Source organism: Saccopteryx bilineata, chromosome 3 (assembly GCF_036850765.1).
Source record: "Saccopteryx bilineata isolate mSacBil1 chromosome 3, mSacBil1_pri_phased_curated, whole genome shotgun sequence".
NCBI classification, from domain to species: domain Eukaryota; kingdom Metazoa; phylum Chordata; class Mammalia; order Chiroptera; family Emballonuridae; genus Saccopteryx; species Saccopteryx bilineata.
Window position 1 is genome coordinate 292,894,673 of NC_089492.1, and position 13,589 is coordinate 292,908,261.

A 13,589-nucleotide genomic window follows, 5' to 3' on the forward strand; every position below is an offset into this window, starting at 1 on the left:
GATCACCTGCTCAGGGAGGCCTTCTGGGGCCGGCCTCACCTCCCTGCTTGCTGCTCTAGAACTTGGCCATGCAGATGGTGTTCAGGGAAGATTCAGGGAGAGAGTGGGGAATGAGGTGGAGGAGTAGGGGCCTCTCCTAGTACCTGGGGAGCCCTCCTCCCCCATGCCAGCAGCTGGGTCCTTGAGCTGACATAGGGTCTGAGGCTCTGTCCTCAGTGGGACTTTTGCAAGGTTATGGGACGCTGGGACCTGCTGGGAACTGTCAAGGGGAAGGAAAGGGATTTGAGGAGACAGCATTGAGGCTGGGGATAAGGTTCGCATCAGAATTTGGTTTGGGAGACAGCTTTAGATGGGACGTTTCTATGAGCCACGATGGGAGGAGCAGAGGAAGCCTGGCAGGTGGGATGGGGGTGGGGAGGCTGCCCAGCACCAGGACAGCAGGACAGTGTGCCTCCTGACAGCTCAGGCCCCAGGACAGACGTGAGGACCTGGACGGAGGCCTTGAGCTGAGACCTGAGGAAGGAAGGAGGTGGCTGCCCCCGCCCCTCCCAGCCTTCCCTCTGCCTCTTCCCCAGCTTCCTGCTCTAGTCTGATGGTGGGGTCTCTACTCCCAGGACCCTCCAGCTGCCTGACACTGTCTGGAGTGGAGAGGGGGCAGCCTAGAGTCCCTGGGGGCACTGCGTGCTATGGGCGCTCTTCCCTGCCCTGGATTGTGGGGGATGAGGTTGCTTCTGTGCTGTCCTCCTGAGGCCCCCTGCCCAGTGCAGGTCAGGGAGGGCACAAAGGATGAGGTGACCTCCCTGGAGAGGGCTCCAGGCTGGCCTGCAGCGGTGGGGCTGACTGTACTCCCATCTTCTCTGGCCCAGTGACAGGGCCTTCAGCCTGGTGGCTACATGAATGGGCTTCTGGGGGTTGGGCTGTGCCCTGAGATGAGGAGAAGCCAGCCCCTCACACCCTCTATTATTTCAACAATTCATTATGGCTGCGATAGAAAGCCCAGCCTGGGGTCTGAGTGCTCCCCCGTCAGGGTCATGGGGGCTAGGGACGTCCCAGTGTGGTCTGTGCCCTGAGGGGGACACGAGGGCCCCAGACTGGGGCTGGTGTGCACCACCCGATCAGAGCCACTGCTGGGCCCGATGGCCAGTGTGCCTCCACCTCCACCTGGCGTCCGGCGAGAAGACCCTCCTAAGCGGTGACCAGGCCGTGGATGGACGGCATTACCAGACAGTATTAGACAGAAGGACCCAGGTCTAACCGTGTCTGGTAAGACGCCCATCACAGGCTGCCTGTCTTGCGGTGTTCAGCTGGGTGGCAAGACCCCTGGGCTTTACTGAGTCTGAAAAGCGGGATGGTCCTTCCCACGCCCTGTGGCCTGATGTCTGGCTGGAGCCTCCCAGGGCCTGCCTTGCCCTTGGGCTGCTGTGAAGAGGGCCTCCCGCAGATCCCATCCCAACATGCTGTCCCCCAGGTGTGTGCATGTGCGTGTGTGCGTGTGTGCGTGTGTGTGTGTGTAGCTGGGGCATCTGGTTACCCTACACTTGACCCTAAGCCAGAGCTCAGTTAATGAGTAACAGGAAGCCAGGGGCAGACCCTCCTTCCCTGGGAGACTGGCTGGGGCCCAGGGCAGGGTGGGGTTCCTGGGCCAGAAGGGGCTGCCCTTGTGCATGTCAGCCAGGGAGGTCTGGGGGCTTGAGTCCTGGCTCCAGATCAGAAAGATAAAACGGAGGGCCTACTGGACTTCAATTTCAGATGCTGTTCCCATTCTTGCCTGTGACCATGCAGAGGCTGGTGCGTGTGTGGGGGGAGAGACTGTTTTTGTCAGGGAATAGCATAGAATGGCCACTGCCCCCAGCCATGGTTTGGGGCAGGGCACCTGGACGCACCCTGTCTTTCCTGTGTTCTGGGTGGCCCTCAGGAGCACGCTCCCGTCAGAGCAAGACCCTGTGAGAGAAGCCAGTGCCCACAGTGGACCTCACCTGATGGGGGCCTCTCAGGAGGGCCAGCCCCTGATGGCCAGTGTGGCTGGGTCACCCTCTGACAGCCACAATGGACATAGGACCCTGTGTGGTGGTTGGGAGGGGCTGGAAGGGAGTCAGAGCTGCCTGCTGTGGGCCGGCCAGGAAGTGCATTCCTGTGTGGCCGCTGAGTGGCTGGCTGGCAGATGCTGCAGAGCCTTCAGAGCCGGCAGCGCCAAGTCACCGGAGCAACACGGTGGGCAGCGGGGCAGGCTGGGTGCAGGCCAGGTCCTCAGACATGCAGGACAGGGCTGGTGCCCTTCTCCAGTCCCAGCGTGATGGCCCTGATGGTCTCTCCTGGGGGTCAGATCATCCACCTGTGTCCCAGCCAGCCCTGGGCCTCAGCCCAACTCTGGGGACTCAGGACAGCACGTCCTCGGGCCGCTTCCAGGCAGCGAGCTGTGGGTCACCTTTGAACATCGTTACCAGACAGTGTTAGAGTCAAGCCGAAAAATCCAGCACTGTCCGGTAAGATGCCCACAGAGGCCCAGGTGTGCCTCGGCCCGAGGACGCAGGACAGATACAAAGTGCCCACCCCAGGCGGCCGACCACCCATGCTGCCTTTTGCCCTGAGAGCCTTGGCTGCAGTTCTGCTCAGTCTGCACCTGCCGGGGTGCAGTACGGCATCTGCTAGGGCCACGGGCAAGGACCTGGAGACCTGAGCGTCCTAATCCCGGATGCTTGGGGCACTCAGTACAACTCAGGAAGCCTTTCATTCTGGGGGTACTGGGAAGGGGTTCTCAGACCTGCCTGACTCTGGGGAGGGGCCTGCCCAAGGTCAACTTTCTGCCCCCCAGCCCCACCCAGATGCCAACATGCAGGACAGAGTGGGGACCCGTGTGGGGAAAGAGAGGGGTCTGGGGAGCTCAGGCACGGGAGGGTGGCGGCCCCGTCGTTGCGTGCAGGGCCCCGCCGTCATCATTACCAGGCAGTATTAGAGACCTGACACCATCCAATGCTGCCCAGTAAGATGGCGATGGCCACCCCGTGTTGGGTCTGGGGGCCGCCCAGGCTGAGGTCAAGAGGGGACTCAATGTAGGGGCACTCAGCAGCCTGAGGTAGATCCACGTTCTCTTAGGACACTGAGGTGAAGAAGAGCCCAGGCAGGATAGGGGTCACGAGAGGTCCCCATGTGCCCGAGCCCACAGTCCCCTGCAGGCCCCACTGGGGGAGGTTTGGCCCAGGGGAGGCTGGTAGCCTGTGGGGGACCGGATGACAGCTGCCAGCTCTGGGTGTGAAGTGGGCATCTGAGGAGGGGCCAGGGTGTCCTTCCCACAGAGTCTGGCAGCCCTAGGGGTCAGGGGCAGAGTGGTACTCTCCCTCTTGGCAGTCCAAAGGACATCAGGCTAAGCCCCTTGGGGTCCTAGGTGAATGTGAGTGTGTCTGAGGCCAGTGGGGCTGCTGTGGCTGGACAATGGGCCTCTGTCCCCGGACCCCTCTCCAGCAGCTGTCTGCAACCCAGCCCCCTCCAGTCATTGTCAAGGGTGAGGAAGGGTATCAGGATGAGGATGGAAGGTGGCTGTGTCCCCCGAAGCAGGACAGTCCCTGGGGACCTCCTCTCACCCACCAAACGGGGCAAGCTTCTCCCGGAACCCAGGGTCCCCGCACCTCATGCACTGCTGTCTCTCACCAGCAAGGTCACAGACAGGGCTGTCTGCCTGCCCCACCGCTCTAGGGCCCTGAGGCTCTGGCCATTGCGGTCTGTGAAGTCCAAGGGCGAGATGGCACTGGCCCTAGAGGGGGGGTGAGAGGGGTAGCCCTGCTTAGCCTGTGCCTGGTGGTCATTTTGGCTTGTATGCTTACTGGTATGGAGTCAAACCCAAGAGCAGATGAAACAGCAGCCCCCAAATACAGAATGCAAGAGGACAATCCCCAGGTGCCTGCTGCAGACAAGCCTGTGTTTAGTGGCAACCCCCCAGGACAGGGGTTTTCCGAGTGTGTGTGTGGGGGGGTGTCAAGGCAGTGGGCATATCCGCAGCCCCCGCCCTGTTCAGAGCCCATACCTGGGGCTCTTGCATGGGGCTAAGAGACCCTGGTACCCTACTCTGGGGAGACTGAGGAGTCTGTCCTCCTTCCTATCCTTCCCCTGTCCCCTGCACAAGTGGCACCTGGTCCTAGAGAGCTGGCCAGGGCAGCTTCTCAAGTTTTCCAGCACCTTCCACCCACAGAGGCTGCTGGGAAGAGGTGGGGGAACTGCACTGACTCCCCCAGGGCTGCCAGGCTGACCACAACAAAGGCTGCATCCACCCACCCCGGGCCCCAGCCAGGTCCACCTGTTCTCCAGTTCAGTGCTCGGGCATGGCCGACATTTTTCAGAGGACCTGACACTAATAAGGCCCAGCATTGGGGGCCAGGAGGGATGCCCAAGCTCCTGCCCTATGCCCCCATCCCCACTGCTGGTCCTTTCTGGCTGGACACCTGGTTGGTCAAGCTCTGTCCCATGAACCCCGTAAAATCAGTGTGCTTCAGGAATGCAGTCCTGCTGTTTTCTGAGCTAAGTGAAACCAGTGAGGCTTCACTTTCAGAACTGAATTAAATTTCAGCCTCACTCCCGGCTGCCAGGCCACAGGGGGAAGACAGGGGCTGAGTGAGGGGATGCGGTTGGTGCCCAGCGTCCCTCCCTTACAGCCAGCCTGCAGTGCCCAGGCCAGCCTCCCACCCCACAGTCCCCCAGAGCCAGAGCCTGGCTTCTCCAGAGCCCGTGAGTGCTCAGGGCCAGCCTTCCTCGGAGAGAATGGAGGTTCTGAGGGACCCCACAGGCACACAGCTGGCCCAGCCACCAGCCAGGCACCCTGTACTTAGGAGGCGGAAAGCTGTGCGACAGATAGCCCCAGGGACAGGCCTGGGTGGGTGGGCCGTGGATAGCTCTCTCTGTGGACTTCCAGGACCAACCCACTCTCTCTCTTCCAGAACTCAGGACCCACAAGCCCGCCGGCAAAGACCAACGCCTAGCTGGTTCCTGGGCGCCCGCTCAGCACACAGCCAGGGGCCTGAACGCCTGGCGACGATGTGGGGGCCTGACTGGCTGAAATGAAAAGTGAAAATGAAGGTCCCCCGTGTCTGCGTGCCCCGACTGGTACCGCCGTGGTTGGTCGCTGGCAGGGCGTGAAGCCAGCGTCATGGTGCCCGGATGCGGGTCTCGTTCATCATTGCCATGACGACTGGGCTCAGCTTGGGAGACTGGAGGAAGGAGTCTTTGCAAAGCAAACACCCCACCTGAGGGCACCGGCCTGCCTGTGGGGCCCTGGGCAGGCGGGAACCCCATCCCAGCGTGAAAAACTCACTCTCTGCTGGTTAACCTGCCCGACGGGCCTTAATCAATGGTGAGGGCCCACAGAGAACAAAGCCGCTGAAACCCAACCCTGAGCAGGAGAGGCGGGGGCGTCCTCACGAGGGCCTGTCTTCAGCCCGCCTGCTGCAGCCGCCATTTCCCTCCCAGCATCGCTTCTCCGCCCTTCTGGGGGTGCCGCATGCTCCCCACACCAGCTAGCAGACCTGCTCCTCGGGGCGGGGGTGGGGGGCCTCCTTAGACCTTTGACCTTCTCTTAAATGCACACAAAACATGCCTACAAACTGATTTTGCAAATGAGGTATTTGCAAATAACCGGAACGTCTGAAATGGACAGCAGGCTGCGTCCATATCTTACGGTTGCTTTGCGTTTTCATAAATGCAAACTTAATTTTGCTAATTCCACATCCCGTCAATCACTTTAACTTTCAAGCATTTTATCTGGGTTACCAGAAAAAAAATCAAAACAAAACAAAACCGACCCATTTATCTAGATGCTCAAGTCAAAAAGGGCTGACATGCTCCCAGTGGATTAATTTAAATGTCATACACTTATCCCTAAAAGTCTTGTTCAAGAACAACAAGATGCACATTATACCCTCAAAAAAATTAGCCTATATCCCAGTGATGTGACTGCCTCCTCCACTCGGAACCAGCCCAGGAAACAGCAGGTTCACCAGGAGCGGTGCCCGGGCGGCTGCATAGCCATTTTGCATTTCAGTCAAGAATTGGTAGCACAGACTTTGGTCCTGACCCTGAGTAATCGCATCGGCCGAGGGCCAGCCCACTCCTTCTTCAAGTCAGTTCCGGCTTTGTGGGCGCCTCCAACTTGGGCGGGTGAGCAAGAGCCACAGTCTGGGCCAGACCGGCTCTGCCCAAGCCCCGACCGTCCCAGTGTGGTCCTGGCGAAGCCAAGCCCGTCCCACGAGCCAGCTCCAGGGCCCAGCACCAGAGTGGGTGCCCGAGGCCTCCCCGACCTGGTGCCCAGGAAGCAAGGTGCCTCTGGAGCCAGCACAACCGAGGCTCATTTAGAAAAGGGCTTCCATGTGATGCTGTGTCCAGGCAGGTGGAAGCCCTCGCGGCCACCGACCCCCAACTGCCCTCTGTGGGGGGCTGATACCCACCGCCCCATGCCCATGTCTGCCAGGCCCCAGAGTTGCGGCCGGTGGACCCAGGCAGTCAGGCCCAAGATGGCTCCGCACTGACACCCAGTGTACCCAACCCGAGGGGCTCACCTCCTCAGAGAAGAAGGACCACCCTCTCCTGAGTTCTGACCGCAAGATGAATAGGCAGGCACATCACCATGGTTGTGGCGTCCTGTCTGGGTCAGCCGTGCAGGGGACTGCGGCGTCCACCTGGAGGCTCTCCCCACAGCGCGGCCTCCCCAGGCTCCTCCGCCTCCTGCTTACCTGCCCCGACAGGTTCTGCACCTGGAGGAGGAGGGTGGGAGGCCACTCCCTGCCCCCAGCCTGGAGGCTGGGCTAGTGTGTCCAGCACTGTCCCTGTGTCCAGGACTTACCGGGCCTCAGAATGGACACTGGAGAAGCTTTGGCACCAGTGACCCTGTCAGCCCAGGACACAGGTTTGGCTTCAGCCCAACCTGCCCCACCAGCTTCATTGCAGGCAGACCAGGAGGGCGGCCAACCCCAAGGGAAGACCGGCTCCCTGCCTCCCTCAGCTGACTCTCCACACAAAGGAAAAGCTGAAGTCCACACTCGCTGGTAGGCAGCTGGCCTGGGATCCGGGAGGTCCTGCGTGTGACGGGACAATGGAGGCGGTGGTGGCCGGCCCCTCTGCAGCAGCGAAGGGCAGGGCAGGGCAGGGCAGGGAAGAGACGGCGTGGCCGCGGGCTCGCCTTACATGTAGGGCCTCACTCCGCCCCATGCAGGTGCCTGCTTACGGCCAACCAATCTCCGCTCCTGGCCACCGACAGGTGTGTCCCCTGGGCTCCCATAGGCCAGCAGGGAGGCAGTTACGTGACGTGGGCGGCAGGGCGGGCGGCAGGCCCCGCACACATTCCTGCCCCCACCTCGCCCGCGGCCCAGGTTGAACAAAAACCAGGGCAGAGAGCTTCTGCAGGAGCTGCCTTGGGTGCGAGGGCCAGCAGGAAGGGGGGCAGGCGGGCACTCCTCCCTGGACGAGGAAGGGGCAGAGAGGGGTCACACCCTGTACCCACTCTTTCCTGGGGCAGTGCCACAAAGGCCCTCTGCCACTTGGGCCGGCAGCCTCCCATTAACAAAGCACAGAGCTCTGCCTGCCCCTCACTCCAGGCCCCTGGCCACAGCAGTGGGGGCCCTGCTCTGCGTGGATCCCTGGGAAGCCTGCTCCCATGGACCCCAGCTGGCATGTCTCACATGGGCCCACACGCTGGGGAGTGAGGCTGCCGGGAGGGGGCCACCTTGGTAGCAGAGTCTGCGGCAGCCCCTGGAGTGCCCCCATTTGTGCCCCCATTTAGAACCCCTGGACTAAGGGCTCAAGGTGTCCTGTTGGGGTTTGGAAGGGCCTGGGAGTCTGGGGAGGCACAGGGCCCTGTCCAGTGTGTGGAGGTGACCCTCCTGACTTGGTGGAAGGGCCTATATTGAAATGACAAGCAGCCCAGTAATTAGCCCAAACAGCAGAGTGGTCCCCGAGGGCCCAAACCACCTTCTGTAACGAACTCTGGCAGCTCTGCTGGAAACTCTTAATGACAAGGACCTGTCCCCTGATTGCTGGCTCTCTGGTTTGCTCACCCCTGGATCAGGGCTTTGTGGGGCTTGTCTTTCCATTCAGGGAAGGACCTGGACAGAGGGGTGAGTCGCCACCATGGAAGGCTTCTGAGGGTGGCACAACTCCAGGGGACTGCCCCTTGGTTGGCCTTTGTACCTCCTATGTAGGGGGACCCAGAGGACAGTATAGCATCCCCCAAAAGCTCCCATGAGCCTGGACCACTGGGGTCACATGGGGGGAACATGAAAACTCCCATTGTACCCTCAGAGCAGGGTTCTGAATCCACTGCCCCCTGGACATTTCCAAGCTGGTCTACTCCCCAGCTAAGCTCAGCCTGGCCTCATGCCCCAAAGGGCTGTGCTGGGGTTGGGGGGTGCCATAACCAGCGGGCTCCTTCCCAGCCTCTAGGACCACCTAGGAGCTGGTCTGGTGCCCCTGGCCCTAAAATAGAGCTTCTGGAAGCTGGTCCTAGAGACCTCTAACCTTCTACCCCTCTGACCTCCATGACACTAGCATTGTAGATGGCACACACGCCTTTGTTAAGACATCTATCCACCCCGATACCCACTCAGGGTGTGTGTGTGGGTGGGGTTGGGCGCCCCCCCCCAGCTGGCGGGCACCCGTGATTTGGGGAAATTGAAGCATCGCTCACTAACCTTAAACCTGGAGGTGTTTGAAGTTGGATGGGAGTGGGAGGAGGGGCTGCTCGCCATGGACCCTTCTCAGTCTGACCTCTGACCTCTGACCCCTATCTCATTCACTCCATCACTGAGCACCCTGGTGCTGCCACTGGTCAGGACCTCCTGGCTCAGCCCAGATGTGTTGGGTTGGGGCTGACGAGCAAGGTGTTGCCCGACTTCAGAAGCTCCCAGGAGGACAAAGGAGTGGCCAGAGAGAGCACAGCCAGTGTCCACTGAGCCCCTGAGTGCTAGGATGTGGTGGGGATTGAAGGGGGGACAGTCCCATGTGAAGCAGTGGCCCTCCACCCCGACTTGTGGAGGAGGAAGTGCCAGAAGGCAGTCCCCGCTGAGTCTGGGGACCAGGTGGGGGTTTCTTTGGCTGTCTCGTTACCATAGCGGCAGCTGGCCTGTCCTGACCACTCTGTTCCACTGTCAGCCAGATTAGGACACGCTGCTCTTTTCCCACCAATGGTCAGCTCCACCCACAGACTCAGAAACACCAGGTCATAGTCAGCCTGTCTGACTTGGAGGCGAAAGACCAGGCTGTTCTCTGCAGGTTTAGTAAGGCGGCTGCACCAGGGAGCTGGTAGAGCAGCAGGCCGATGCTCTGAGTGGCCCTGGGACACGGAAGACCCCGCCTTGTGCTCCTCTCCCACTCTGGGCATTGATCACAAACTCGCTGTCCCTGTGAGGGGCTACCCCAGCTGCCCAAAGCTGGGTCTCAGAGACATGCTTCTAGCCCAGGAGTGAAAAGGCCAAGAAGCAGCTGAGGTTTGGACTGAGTGTCAGCTAGCCCTCAACTCGAGCTGCTGGCAGGGAGTCAAGGTGCTGTGCCACGTGGTCGGGTGGCTAGGTGTGAGTGCCCCTGGCTGGTCACTTTGAAGAGAAAGACTCTGGTCTGGCTGACCAGCTGCTCCTTGACCTTGCAGTGACCCCCTTCACCATTCTCCTTGCACTGTTTTGCCTAAGCCCCAAGTAGAGTAAAAATGACCCAAAGTCATCTGTGGCACATGACGTCAGCCACCTTGTGGGGTGTGAAGGCAAAGGCGGGGCTAGCAGGAGCCAAATGCCTCTCATCTCTTGGTTTCAATCCAGAGGCTGGTCGAAACACTTCCTTTGTCCTGTTTTCACAGGCAGCCCCAGCCAGACCCAGCGGGGTCCCTGGACCCTCTGGTGTCTCTGAGCTCAGCTGATAGCCAGCTTCCAGGCCCTGAGCTAGGTGCAGTCACTCCTAACTGAGAAGCCGAGGGCTGTCACCAGCTGTCAGCTGCAGCCGGATCCCAGCTTCTGCCCTGTGCAGAGGCCCTGGGAGGGTGGGCCCTGGGCCCTTGCCAGCACAGGTCTCTCTGGAGGCAGCACTCCCACCCCTCAAGGAGCTGTGTGGACAGGGCGTGGTGGGGCTGAGTCATGGTGAGTTCCACATCCCGGATGGTCTGCATGGGCCACTCCACAGCACACCAGGCCCACGTCATCCTGCCGGGCAGGCAGCATGTGTACTAAGTGTCAGGATTGCTGGAGAAACCGTCACCAGACAGAGGTCCCAGCCAGCCCACCTGGGGGTGTGCATGTTTCCATGATGGCGGGAGGGAGAGGCAACAAGCAAAATGGGCTCTCCAGAGGTGGCCAGGGGTGAGGGTGGGCTGGCTTGGGGAGGGGGACAGTGGCAAAAGCCAACCCCGCACTTGGAGACACAGTGGGCTGGTGGAAGATCTGGCCTGGCTGGGGCTGAGGCCTACCTGGGCGGGGCAGGTGGGACAAAGGGCCATTGTGCTATGGCTGGACACTGCTTCCTGCATGGCTGCCAGCCACAGACAGCCCCAGGGTCCCCCACCCTCGGCTCAGCCTTGGCCTGGAGGCCAGGCTGATGAGGGACTCGCCTTCTGCTAAGACAGTTTTGGAACAGTGGGGCGGTCCGGGAGCCTTTGGGGCTTGACCTCAGGCCTGCGTCCTCGCCTAGCGCTCCAAGCCAGCTCCGGGCTCTGAGGGGCATGGGCTCAGAGACACCTACGCTGGTTTCCCTACTTCTGGTTTGTGTCTCCTGTAGTCTTGGGCTCCTCTGACTCACCTCACAGACTGGGCAGGACAAACACCTGGGGCAGGTATGGGTGGATGCTGGGGCCACCCACCAGCCCCATGTGGGCTGACTTGGGCAGCTGTCCCTGGGGTCAGTGCTCCCCATGGGGGTGGCAAATGCTGTCACTCACCCTACTTGGCCCTCTTCCAGGTTAGGGCTGCTGACCTAAGTTGGGGAAGGACCTGTGACTCCCCCGCCTGCTAATTTTGCCTTTGGCCACCCAATCAGCACTTTCCTAGAACACGGACATGCTTGATTCAACAACATCGGGAGGGAGATCCAGTCACAGGCTCAGCAGAACCAGACCCTAGAGTTTGGGGTTCAGACTTGGAGGTTCCTCTCAGGATGGGGTTCCCCTCATGGGCACCAGCTCTGCCTGCTCAGGGCCTCCCAGTGGTGTTTCTCAGGGTCCCTCTCTGCCCACGTCCACTTTGAGTTGCAGGATGCAGCAGAGACCCCTGCCCACTCCAACAGAAAGGCCATTTTAGGGTCACTGTGTTCCGGAGTGGGCGTGGGGCTGCAGTGGCTGAGTCCCTGGGCCAGCCCACTCTGCCAGCCTCACTTTCTGCCCTTGATCCGCAGGGACGAGTGCTTCCCTTCCCGGGCTGCTTCCTCCCGCTGTGCTGGCAGGTGAGCAGGACCCAGCATAGCAGGTGGGCTGGGCTGTAAGGAAAGGCTACACAGAGAGGGGCCTCTACTGCATCCCCTGCCAGCCCTGGCTCCTCCAACCAGACCCAAAGGCCCAGGGACTGCCTCAAGCTCAGGGCAAGAGAGTGCTCATCCAAGACCCCTCCCCAAAGCCAGCACGCTGGCCTGGAGGCCTAGTCATCACATAATGCTTTGGGAATGCCCATAGACAGGATTAAGATTATCCCATCACTTGGGGTCCCTTCAGCCCTCCTAGATAAATTCTGGCCATCCCTTCCCCCACCTGTCTGCTCTAGACCACAGTTCCAAGCTTCTTAACCCGTTAGAATGCTCTTGCAGCCCAACGTGGACTTGACACTGTCGGCTTCTACCTGAGACCCAGCAGCACCTGTGTCTTTCCTGGGCCCATCTCCCTGAGGGTCATACATGGTCACTGCATTTAGAAAACACTGAGCCAGACAGCCGAAACTCTGTGAACATCATTCTTAGACAATGTCTTCTGCCAGGCATCTGTCTTCCTGATCCAGACTGTCCATTATTTCTTTTGGAGTGTCCACCCCAATCCTCCACGGCTACCACCACTGAGGTCCCTAGCTGTCTCCAGGGTACCAAATCCAGCGGTCAGCTCTTAGGCCTCTTTGGCCCGGTCTGTCAGAAGCTGTTCATTGTGTGCTCTCAGAGCTTCTGCTCCGTTTTTCCACCAGAGCCCAAGGCACCCTGGGTCCACCCTGGGATAGAGGGAGTGGATATAGACAGCTCTGGGCACTCCAACATCTAGAGGTTAGGGAGAACCCAGGACATTCTTCCCCGGTGTCCTGTGGTCTCAGCTCAGACTTCCTGCTGGTTCCAATTGGGCCAGTGGAGTTTATGTGGGACGTTTTCAGGTGGAGATTCCAAGCTGGCTGTCATAGGTCAGCAGAGACCCTGGGCAGGAAACACATCTTGTGACTCTTGCTGATGGTGGGAACAGAGGCCACATTCAGGGACTACTGTACTGAGGGAATCCCAGGATTCCTGGTTGGCAAGTAGGCGATGGGTTCCCGGTAGAGACAGGAGTGAGCAGGAGAGTGAGGTGTCCCAAAAGCTGAAGGGAGAGAGTGCTCCAGGGAGAAGGTGACCCACACTGGGCTGCCTCTCGGCAGTAGTGGTGGGCAGAGGCCCTCAGGTCAACCTGCTCGCCGAGACAGCTAAAACGCAAGCCATCCTGCTTAGATTTGATGAGCCAAGGAACTGGCATGGATAAACCAAGCTAAAACTGAAGGAGCATGTGAACACTAAAGCTACTGTCCTGGGGATCAAATGTGAGCATTTGCTCTGGGGAGCTGGGGATGTAAATGAAAGCTCAGGGTCCCCACTAAGAGAGGGTGTGTGTCTAACCAGACATCCTCACCCTAGAAAGCTAGGAGCCCCAGGGGTTCCACCCCCACAGTGAGGACAGAGTAAAAGTGAACCCTTTCTCTAGAGGCTTTCCAGCCTAAATTCAAGCCACCTTGATCTTCACCTCAGTCAAGGTGTTCCCAGACCAGGTAAGGCCCAGGTACCTTACAGAAGAAAATCAAATTGGGAGGGTACCTTCACACTCTAGCAATTCAATTATTCCTACAGACAATTTTTCAAGTATAATGACTAGCACATAACCAAAGATAACCAGGCATGTAAGGATGTAAGAGAACATGAGTAACAACAGAAATCAGCAAGACTTGCAAGGACCTCAGATATTGGAAGGCTCAGATACAGACTGAAAAAAAATAAAACTTACTACCTGTATGTCAAAAAGTAAAAAAGAAGACAAGTTTAATATCTTCAGGAAACAGGAGTTTAAAATTTTTGATATAGTAGATTTTGAAAAAGAATACAAAGGAACATTTAAGAGTGAAAACATATAAGACCCATCATTTAAAACTCAATGGATAAGTTTAATATCAGATTAAAAGTAGGCAAAAAGAAAATTGGGTTGGCCCTGGCCAGGTAGTTCAGTTAGGTATGCCAAGGTTGTGGGTTTAATCCCTGGTCAGGGCATATACAACAATCAACTCATAAATGCATGAATAAGTGGAACAAAAAAATCGATGTTTCTCTCTTTCTCCCTTCCTCTCTCTCTCAAAAAAAAAAAAAAATCAATAAAAATCAACCAAAAATATTTTTAAAAGAAAACTAGGGAACTGGAATGAATACAG

At 58.8% G+C, this 13,589-nt stretch overlaps 1 protein-coding gene across 14 annotated transcripts in view; it reads right to left on the reverse strand.

The window, feature by feature from the left end:
* Positions 1–13,589, reverse strand: part of TTLL10 (tubulin tyrosine ligase like 10) — a 57,400-nt gene that overhangs the window by 15,707 nt on the left and 28,104 nt on the right. For 4 of the 14 annotated variants that reach the window (XM_066270746.1, XM_066270742.1, XM_066270741.1 and 1 more), the window contains exons 1-2: positions 6,824–7,118; positions 3,624–3,748 (exon numbers count right to left, since the gene is read on the reverse strand). The exons of 1 other annotated variant lie outside the window; for it this stretch is intronic. In XM_066270746.1, the coding sequence (XP_066126843.1) occupies positions 3,624–3,628 (5 nt within the window). In that variant the 5' untranslated portion in view covers positions 3,629–3,748; positions 6,824–7,118. Of the gene's footprint in view, positions 1–1,976; positions 2,313–3,623; positions 3,749–6,539; positions 7,119–13,589 lie in introns of those variants that run through there. 9 more of the 14 variants (XM_066270747.1, XM_066270737.1, XM_066270743.1 and 6 more) reach the window with 7 other exon arrangements.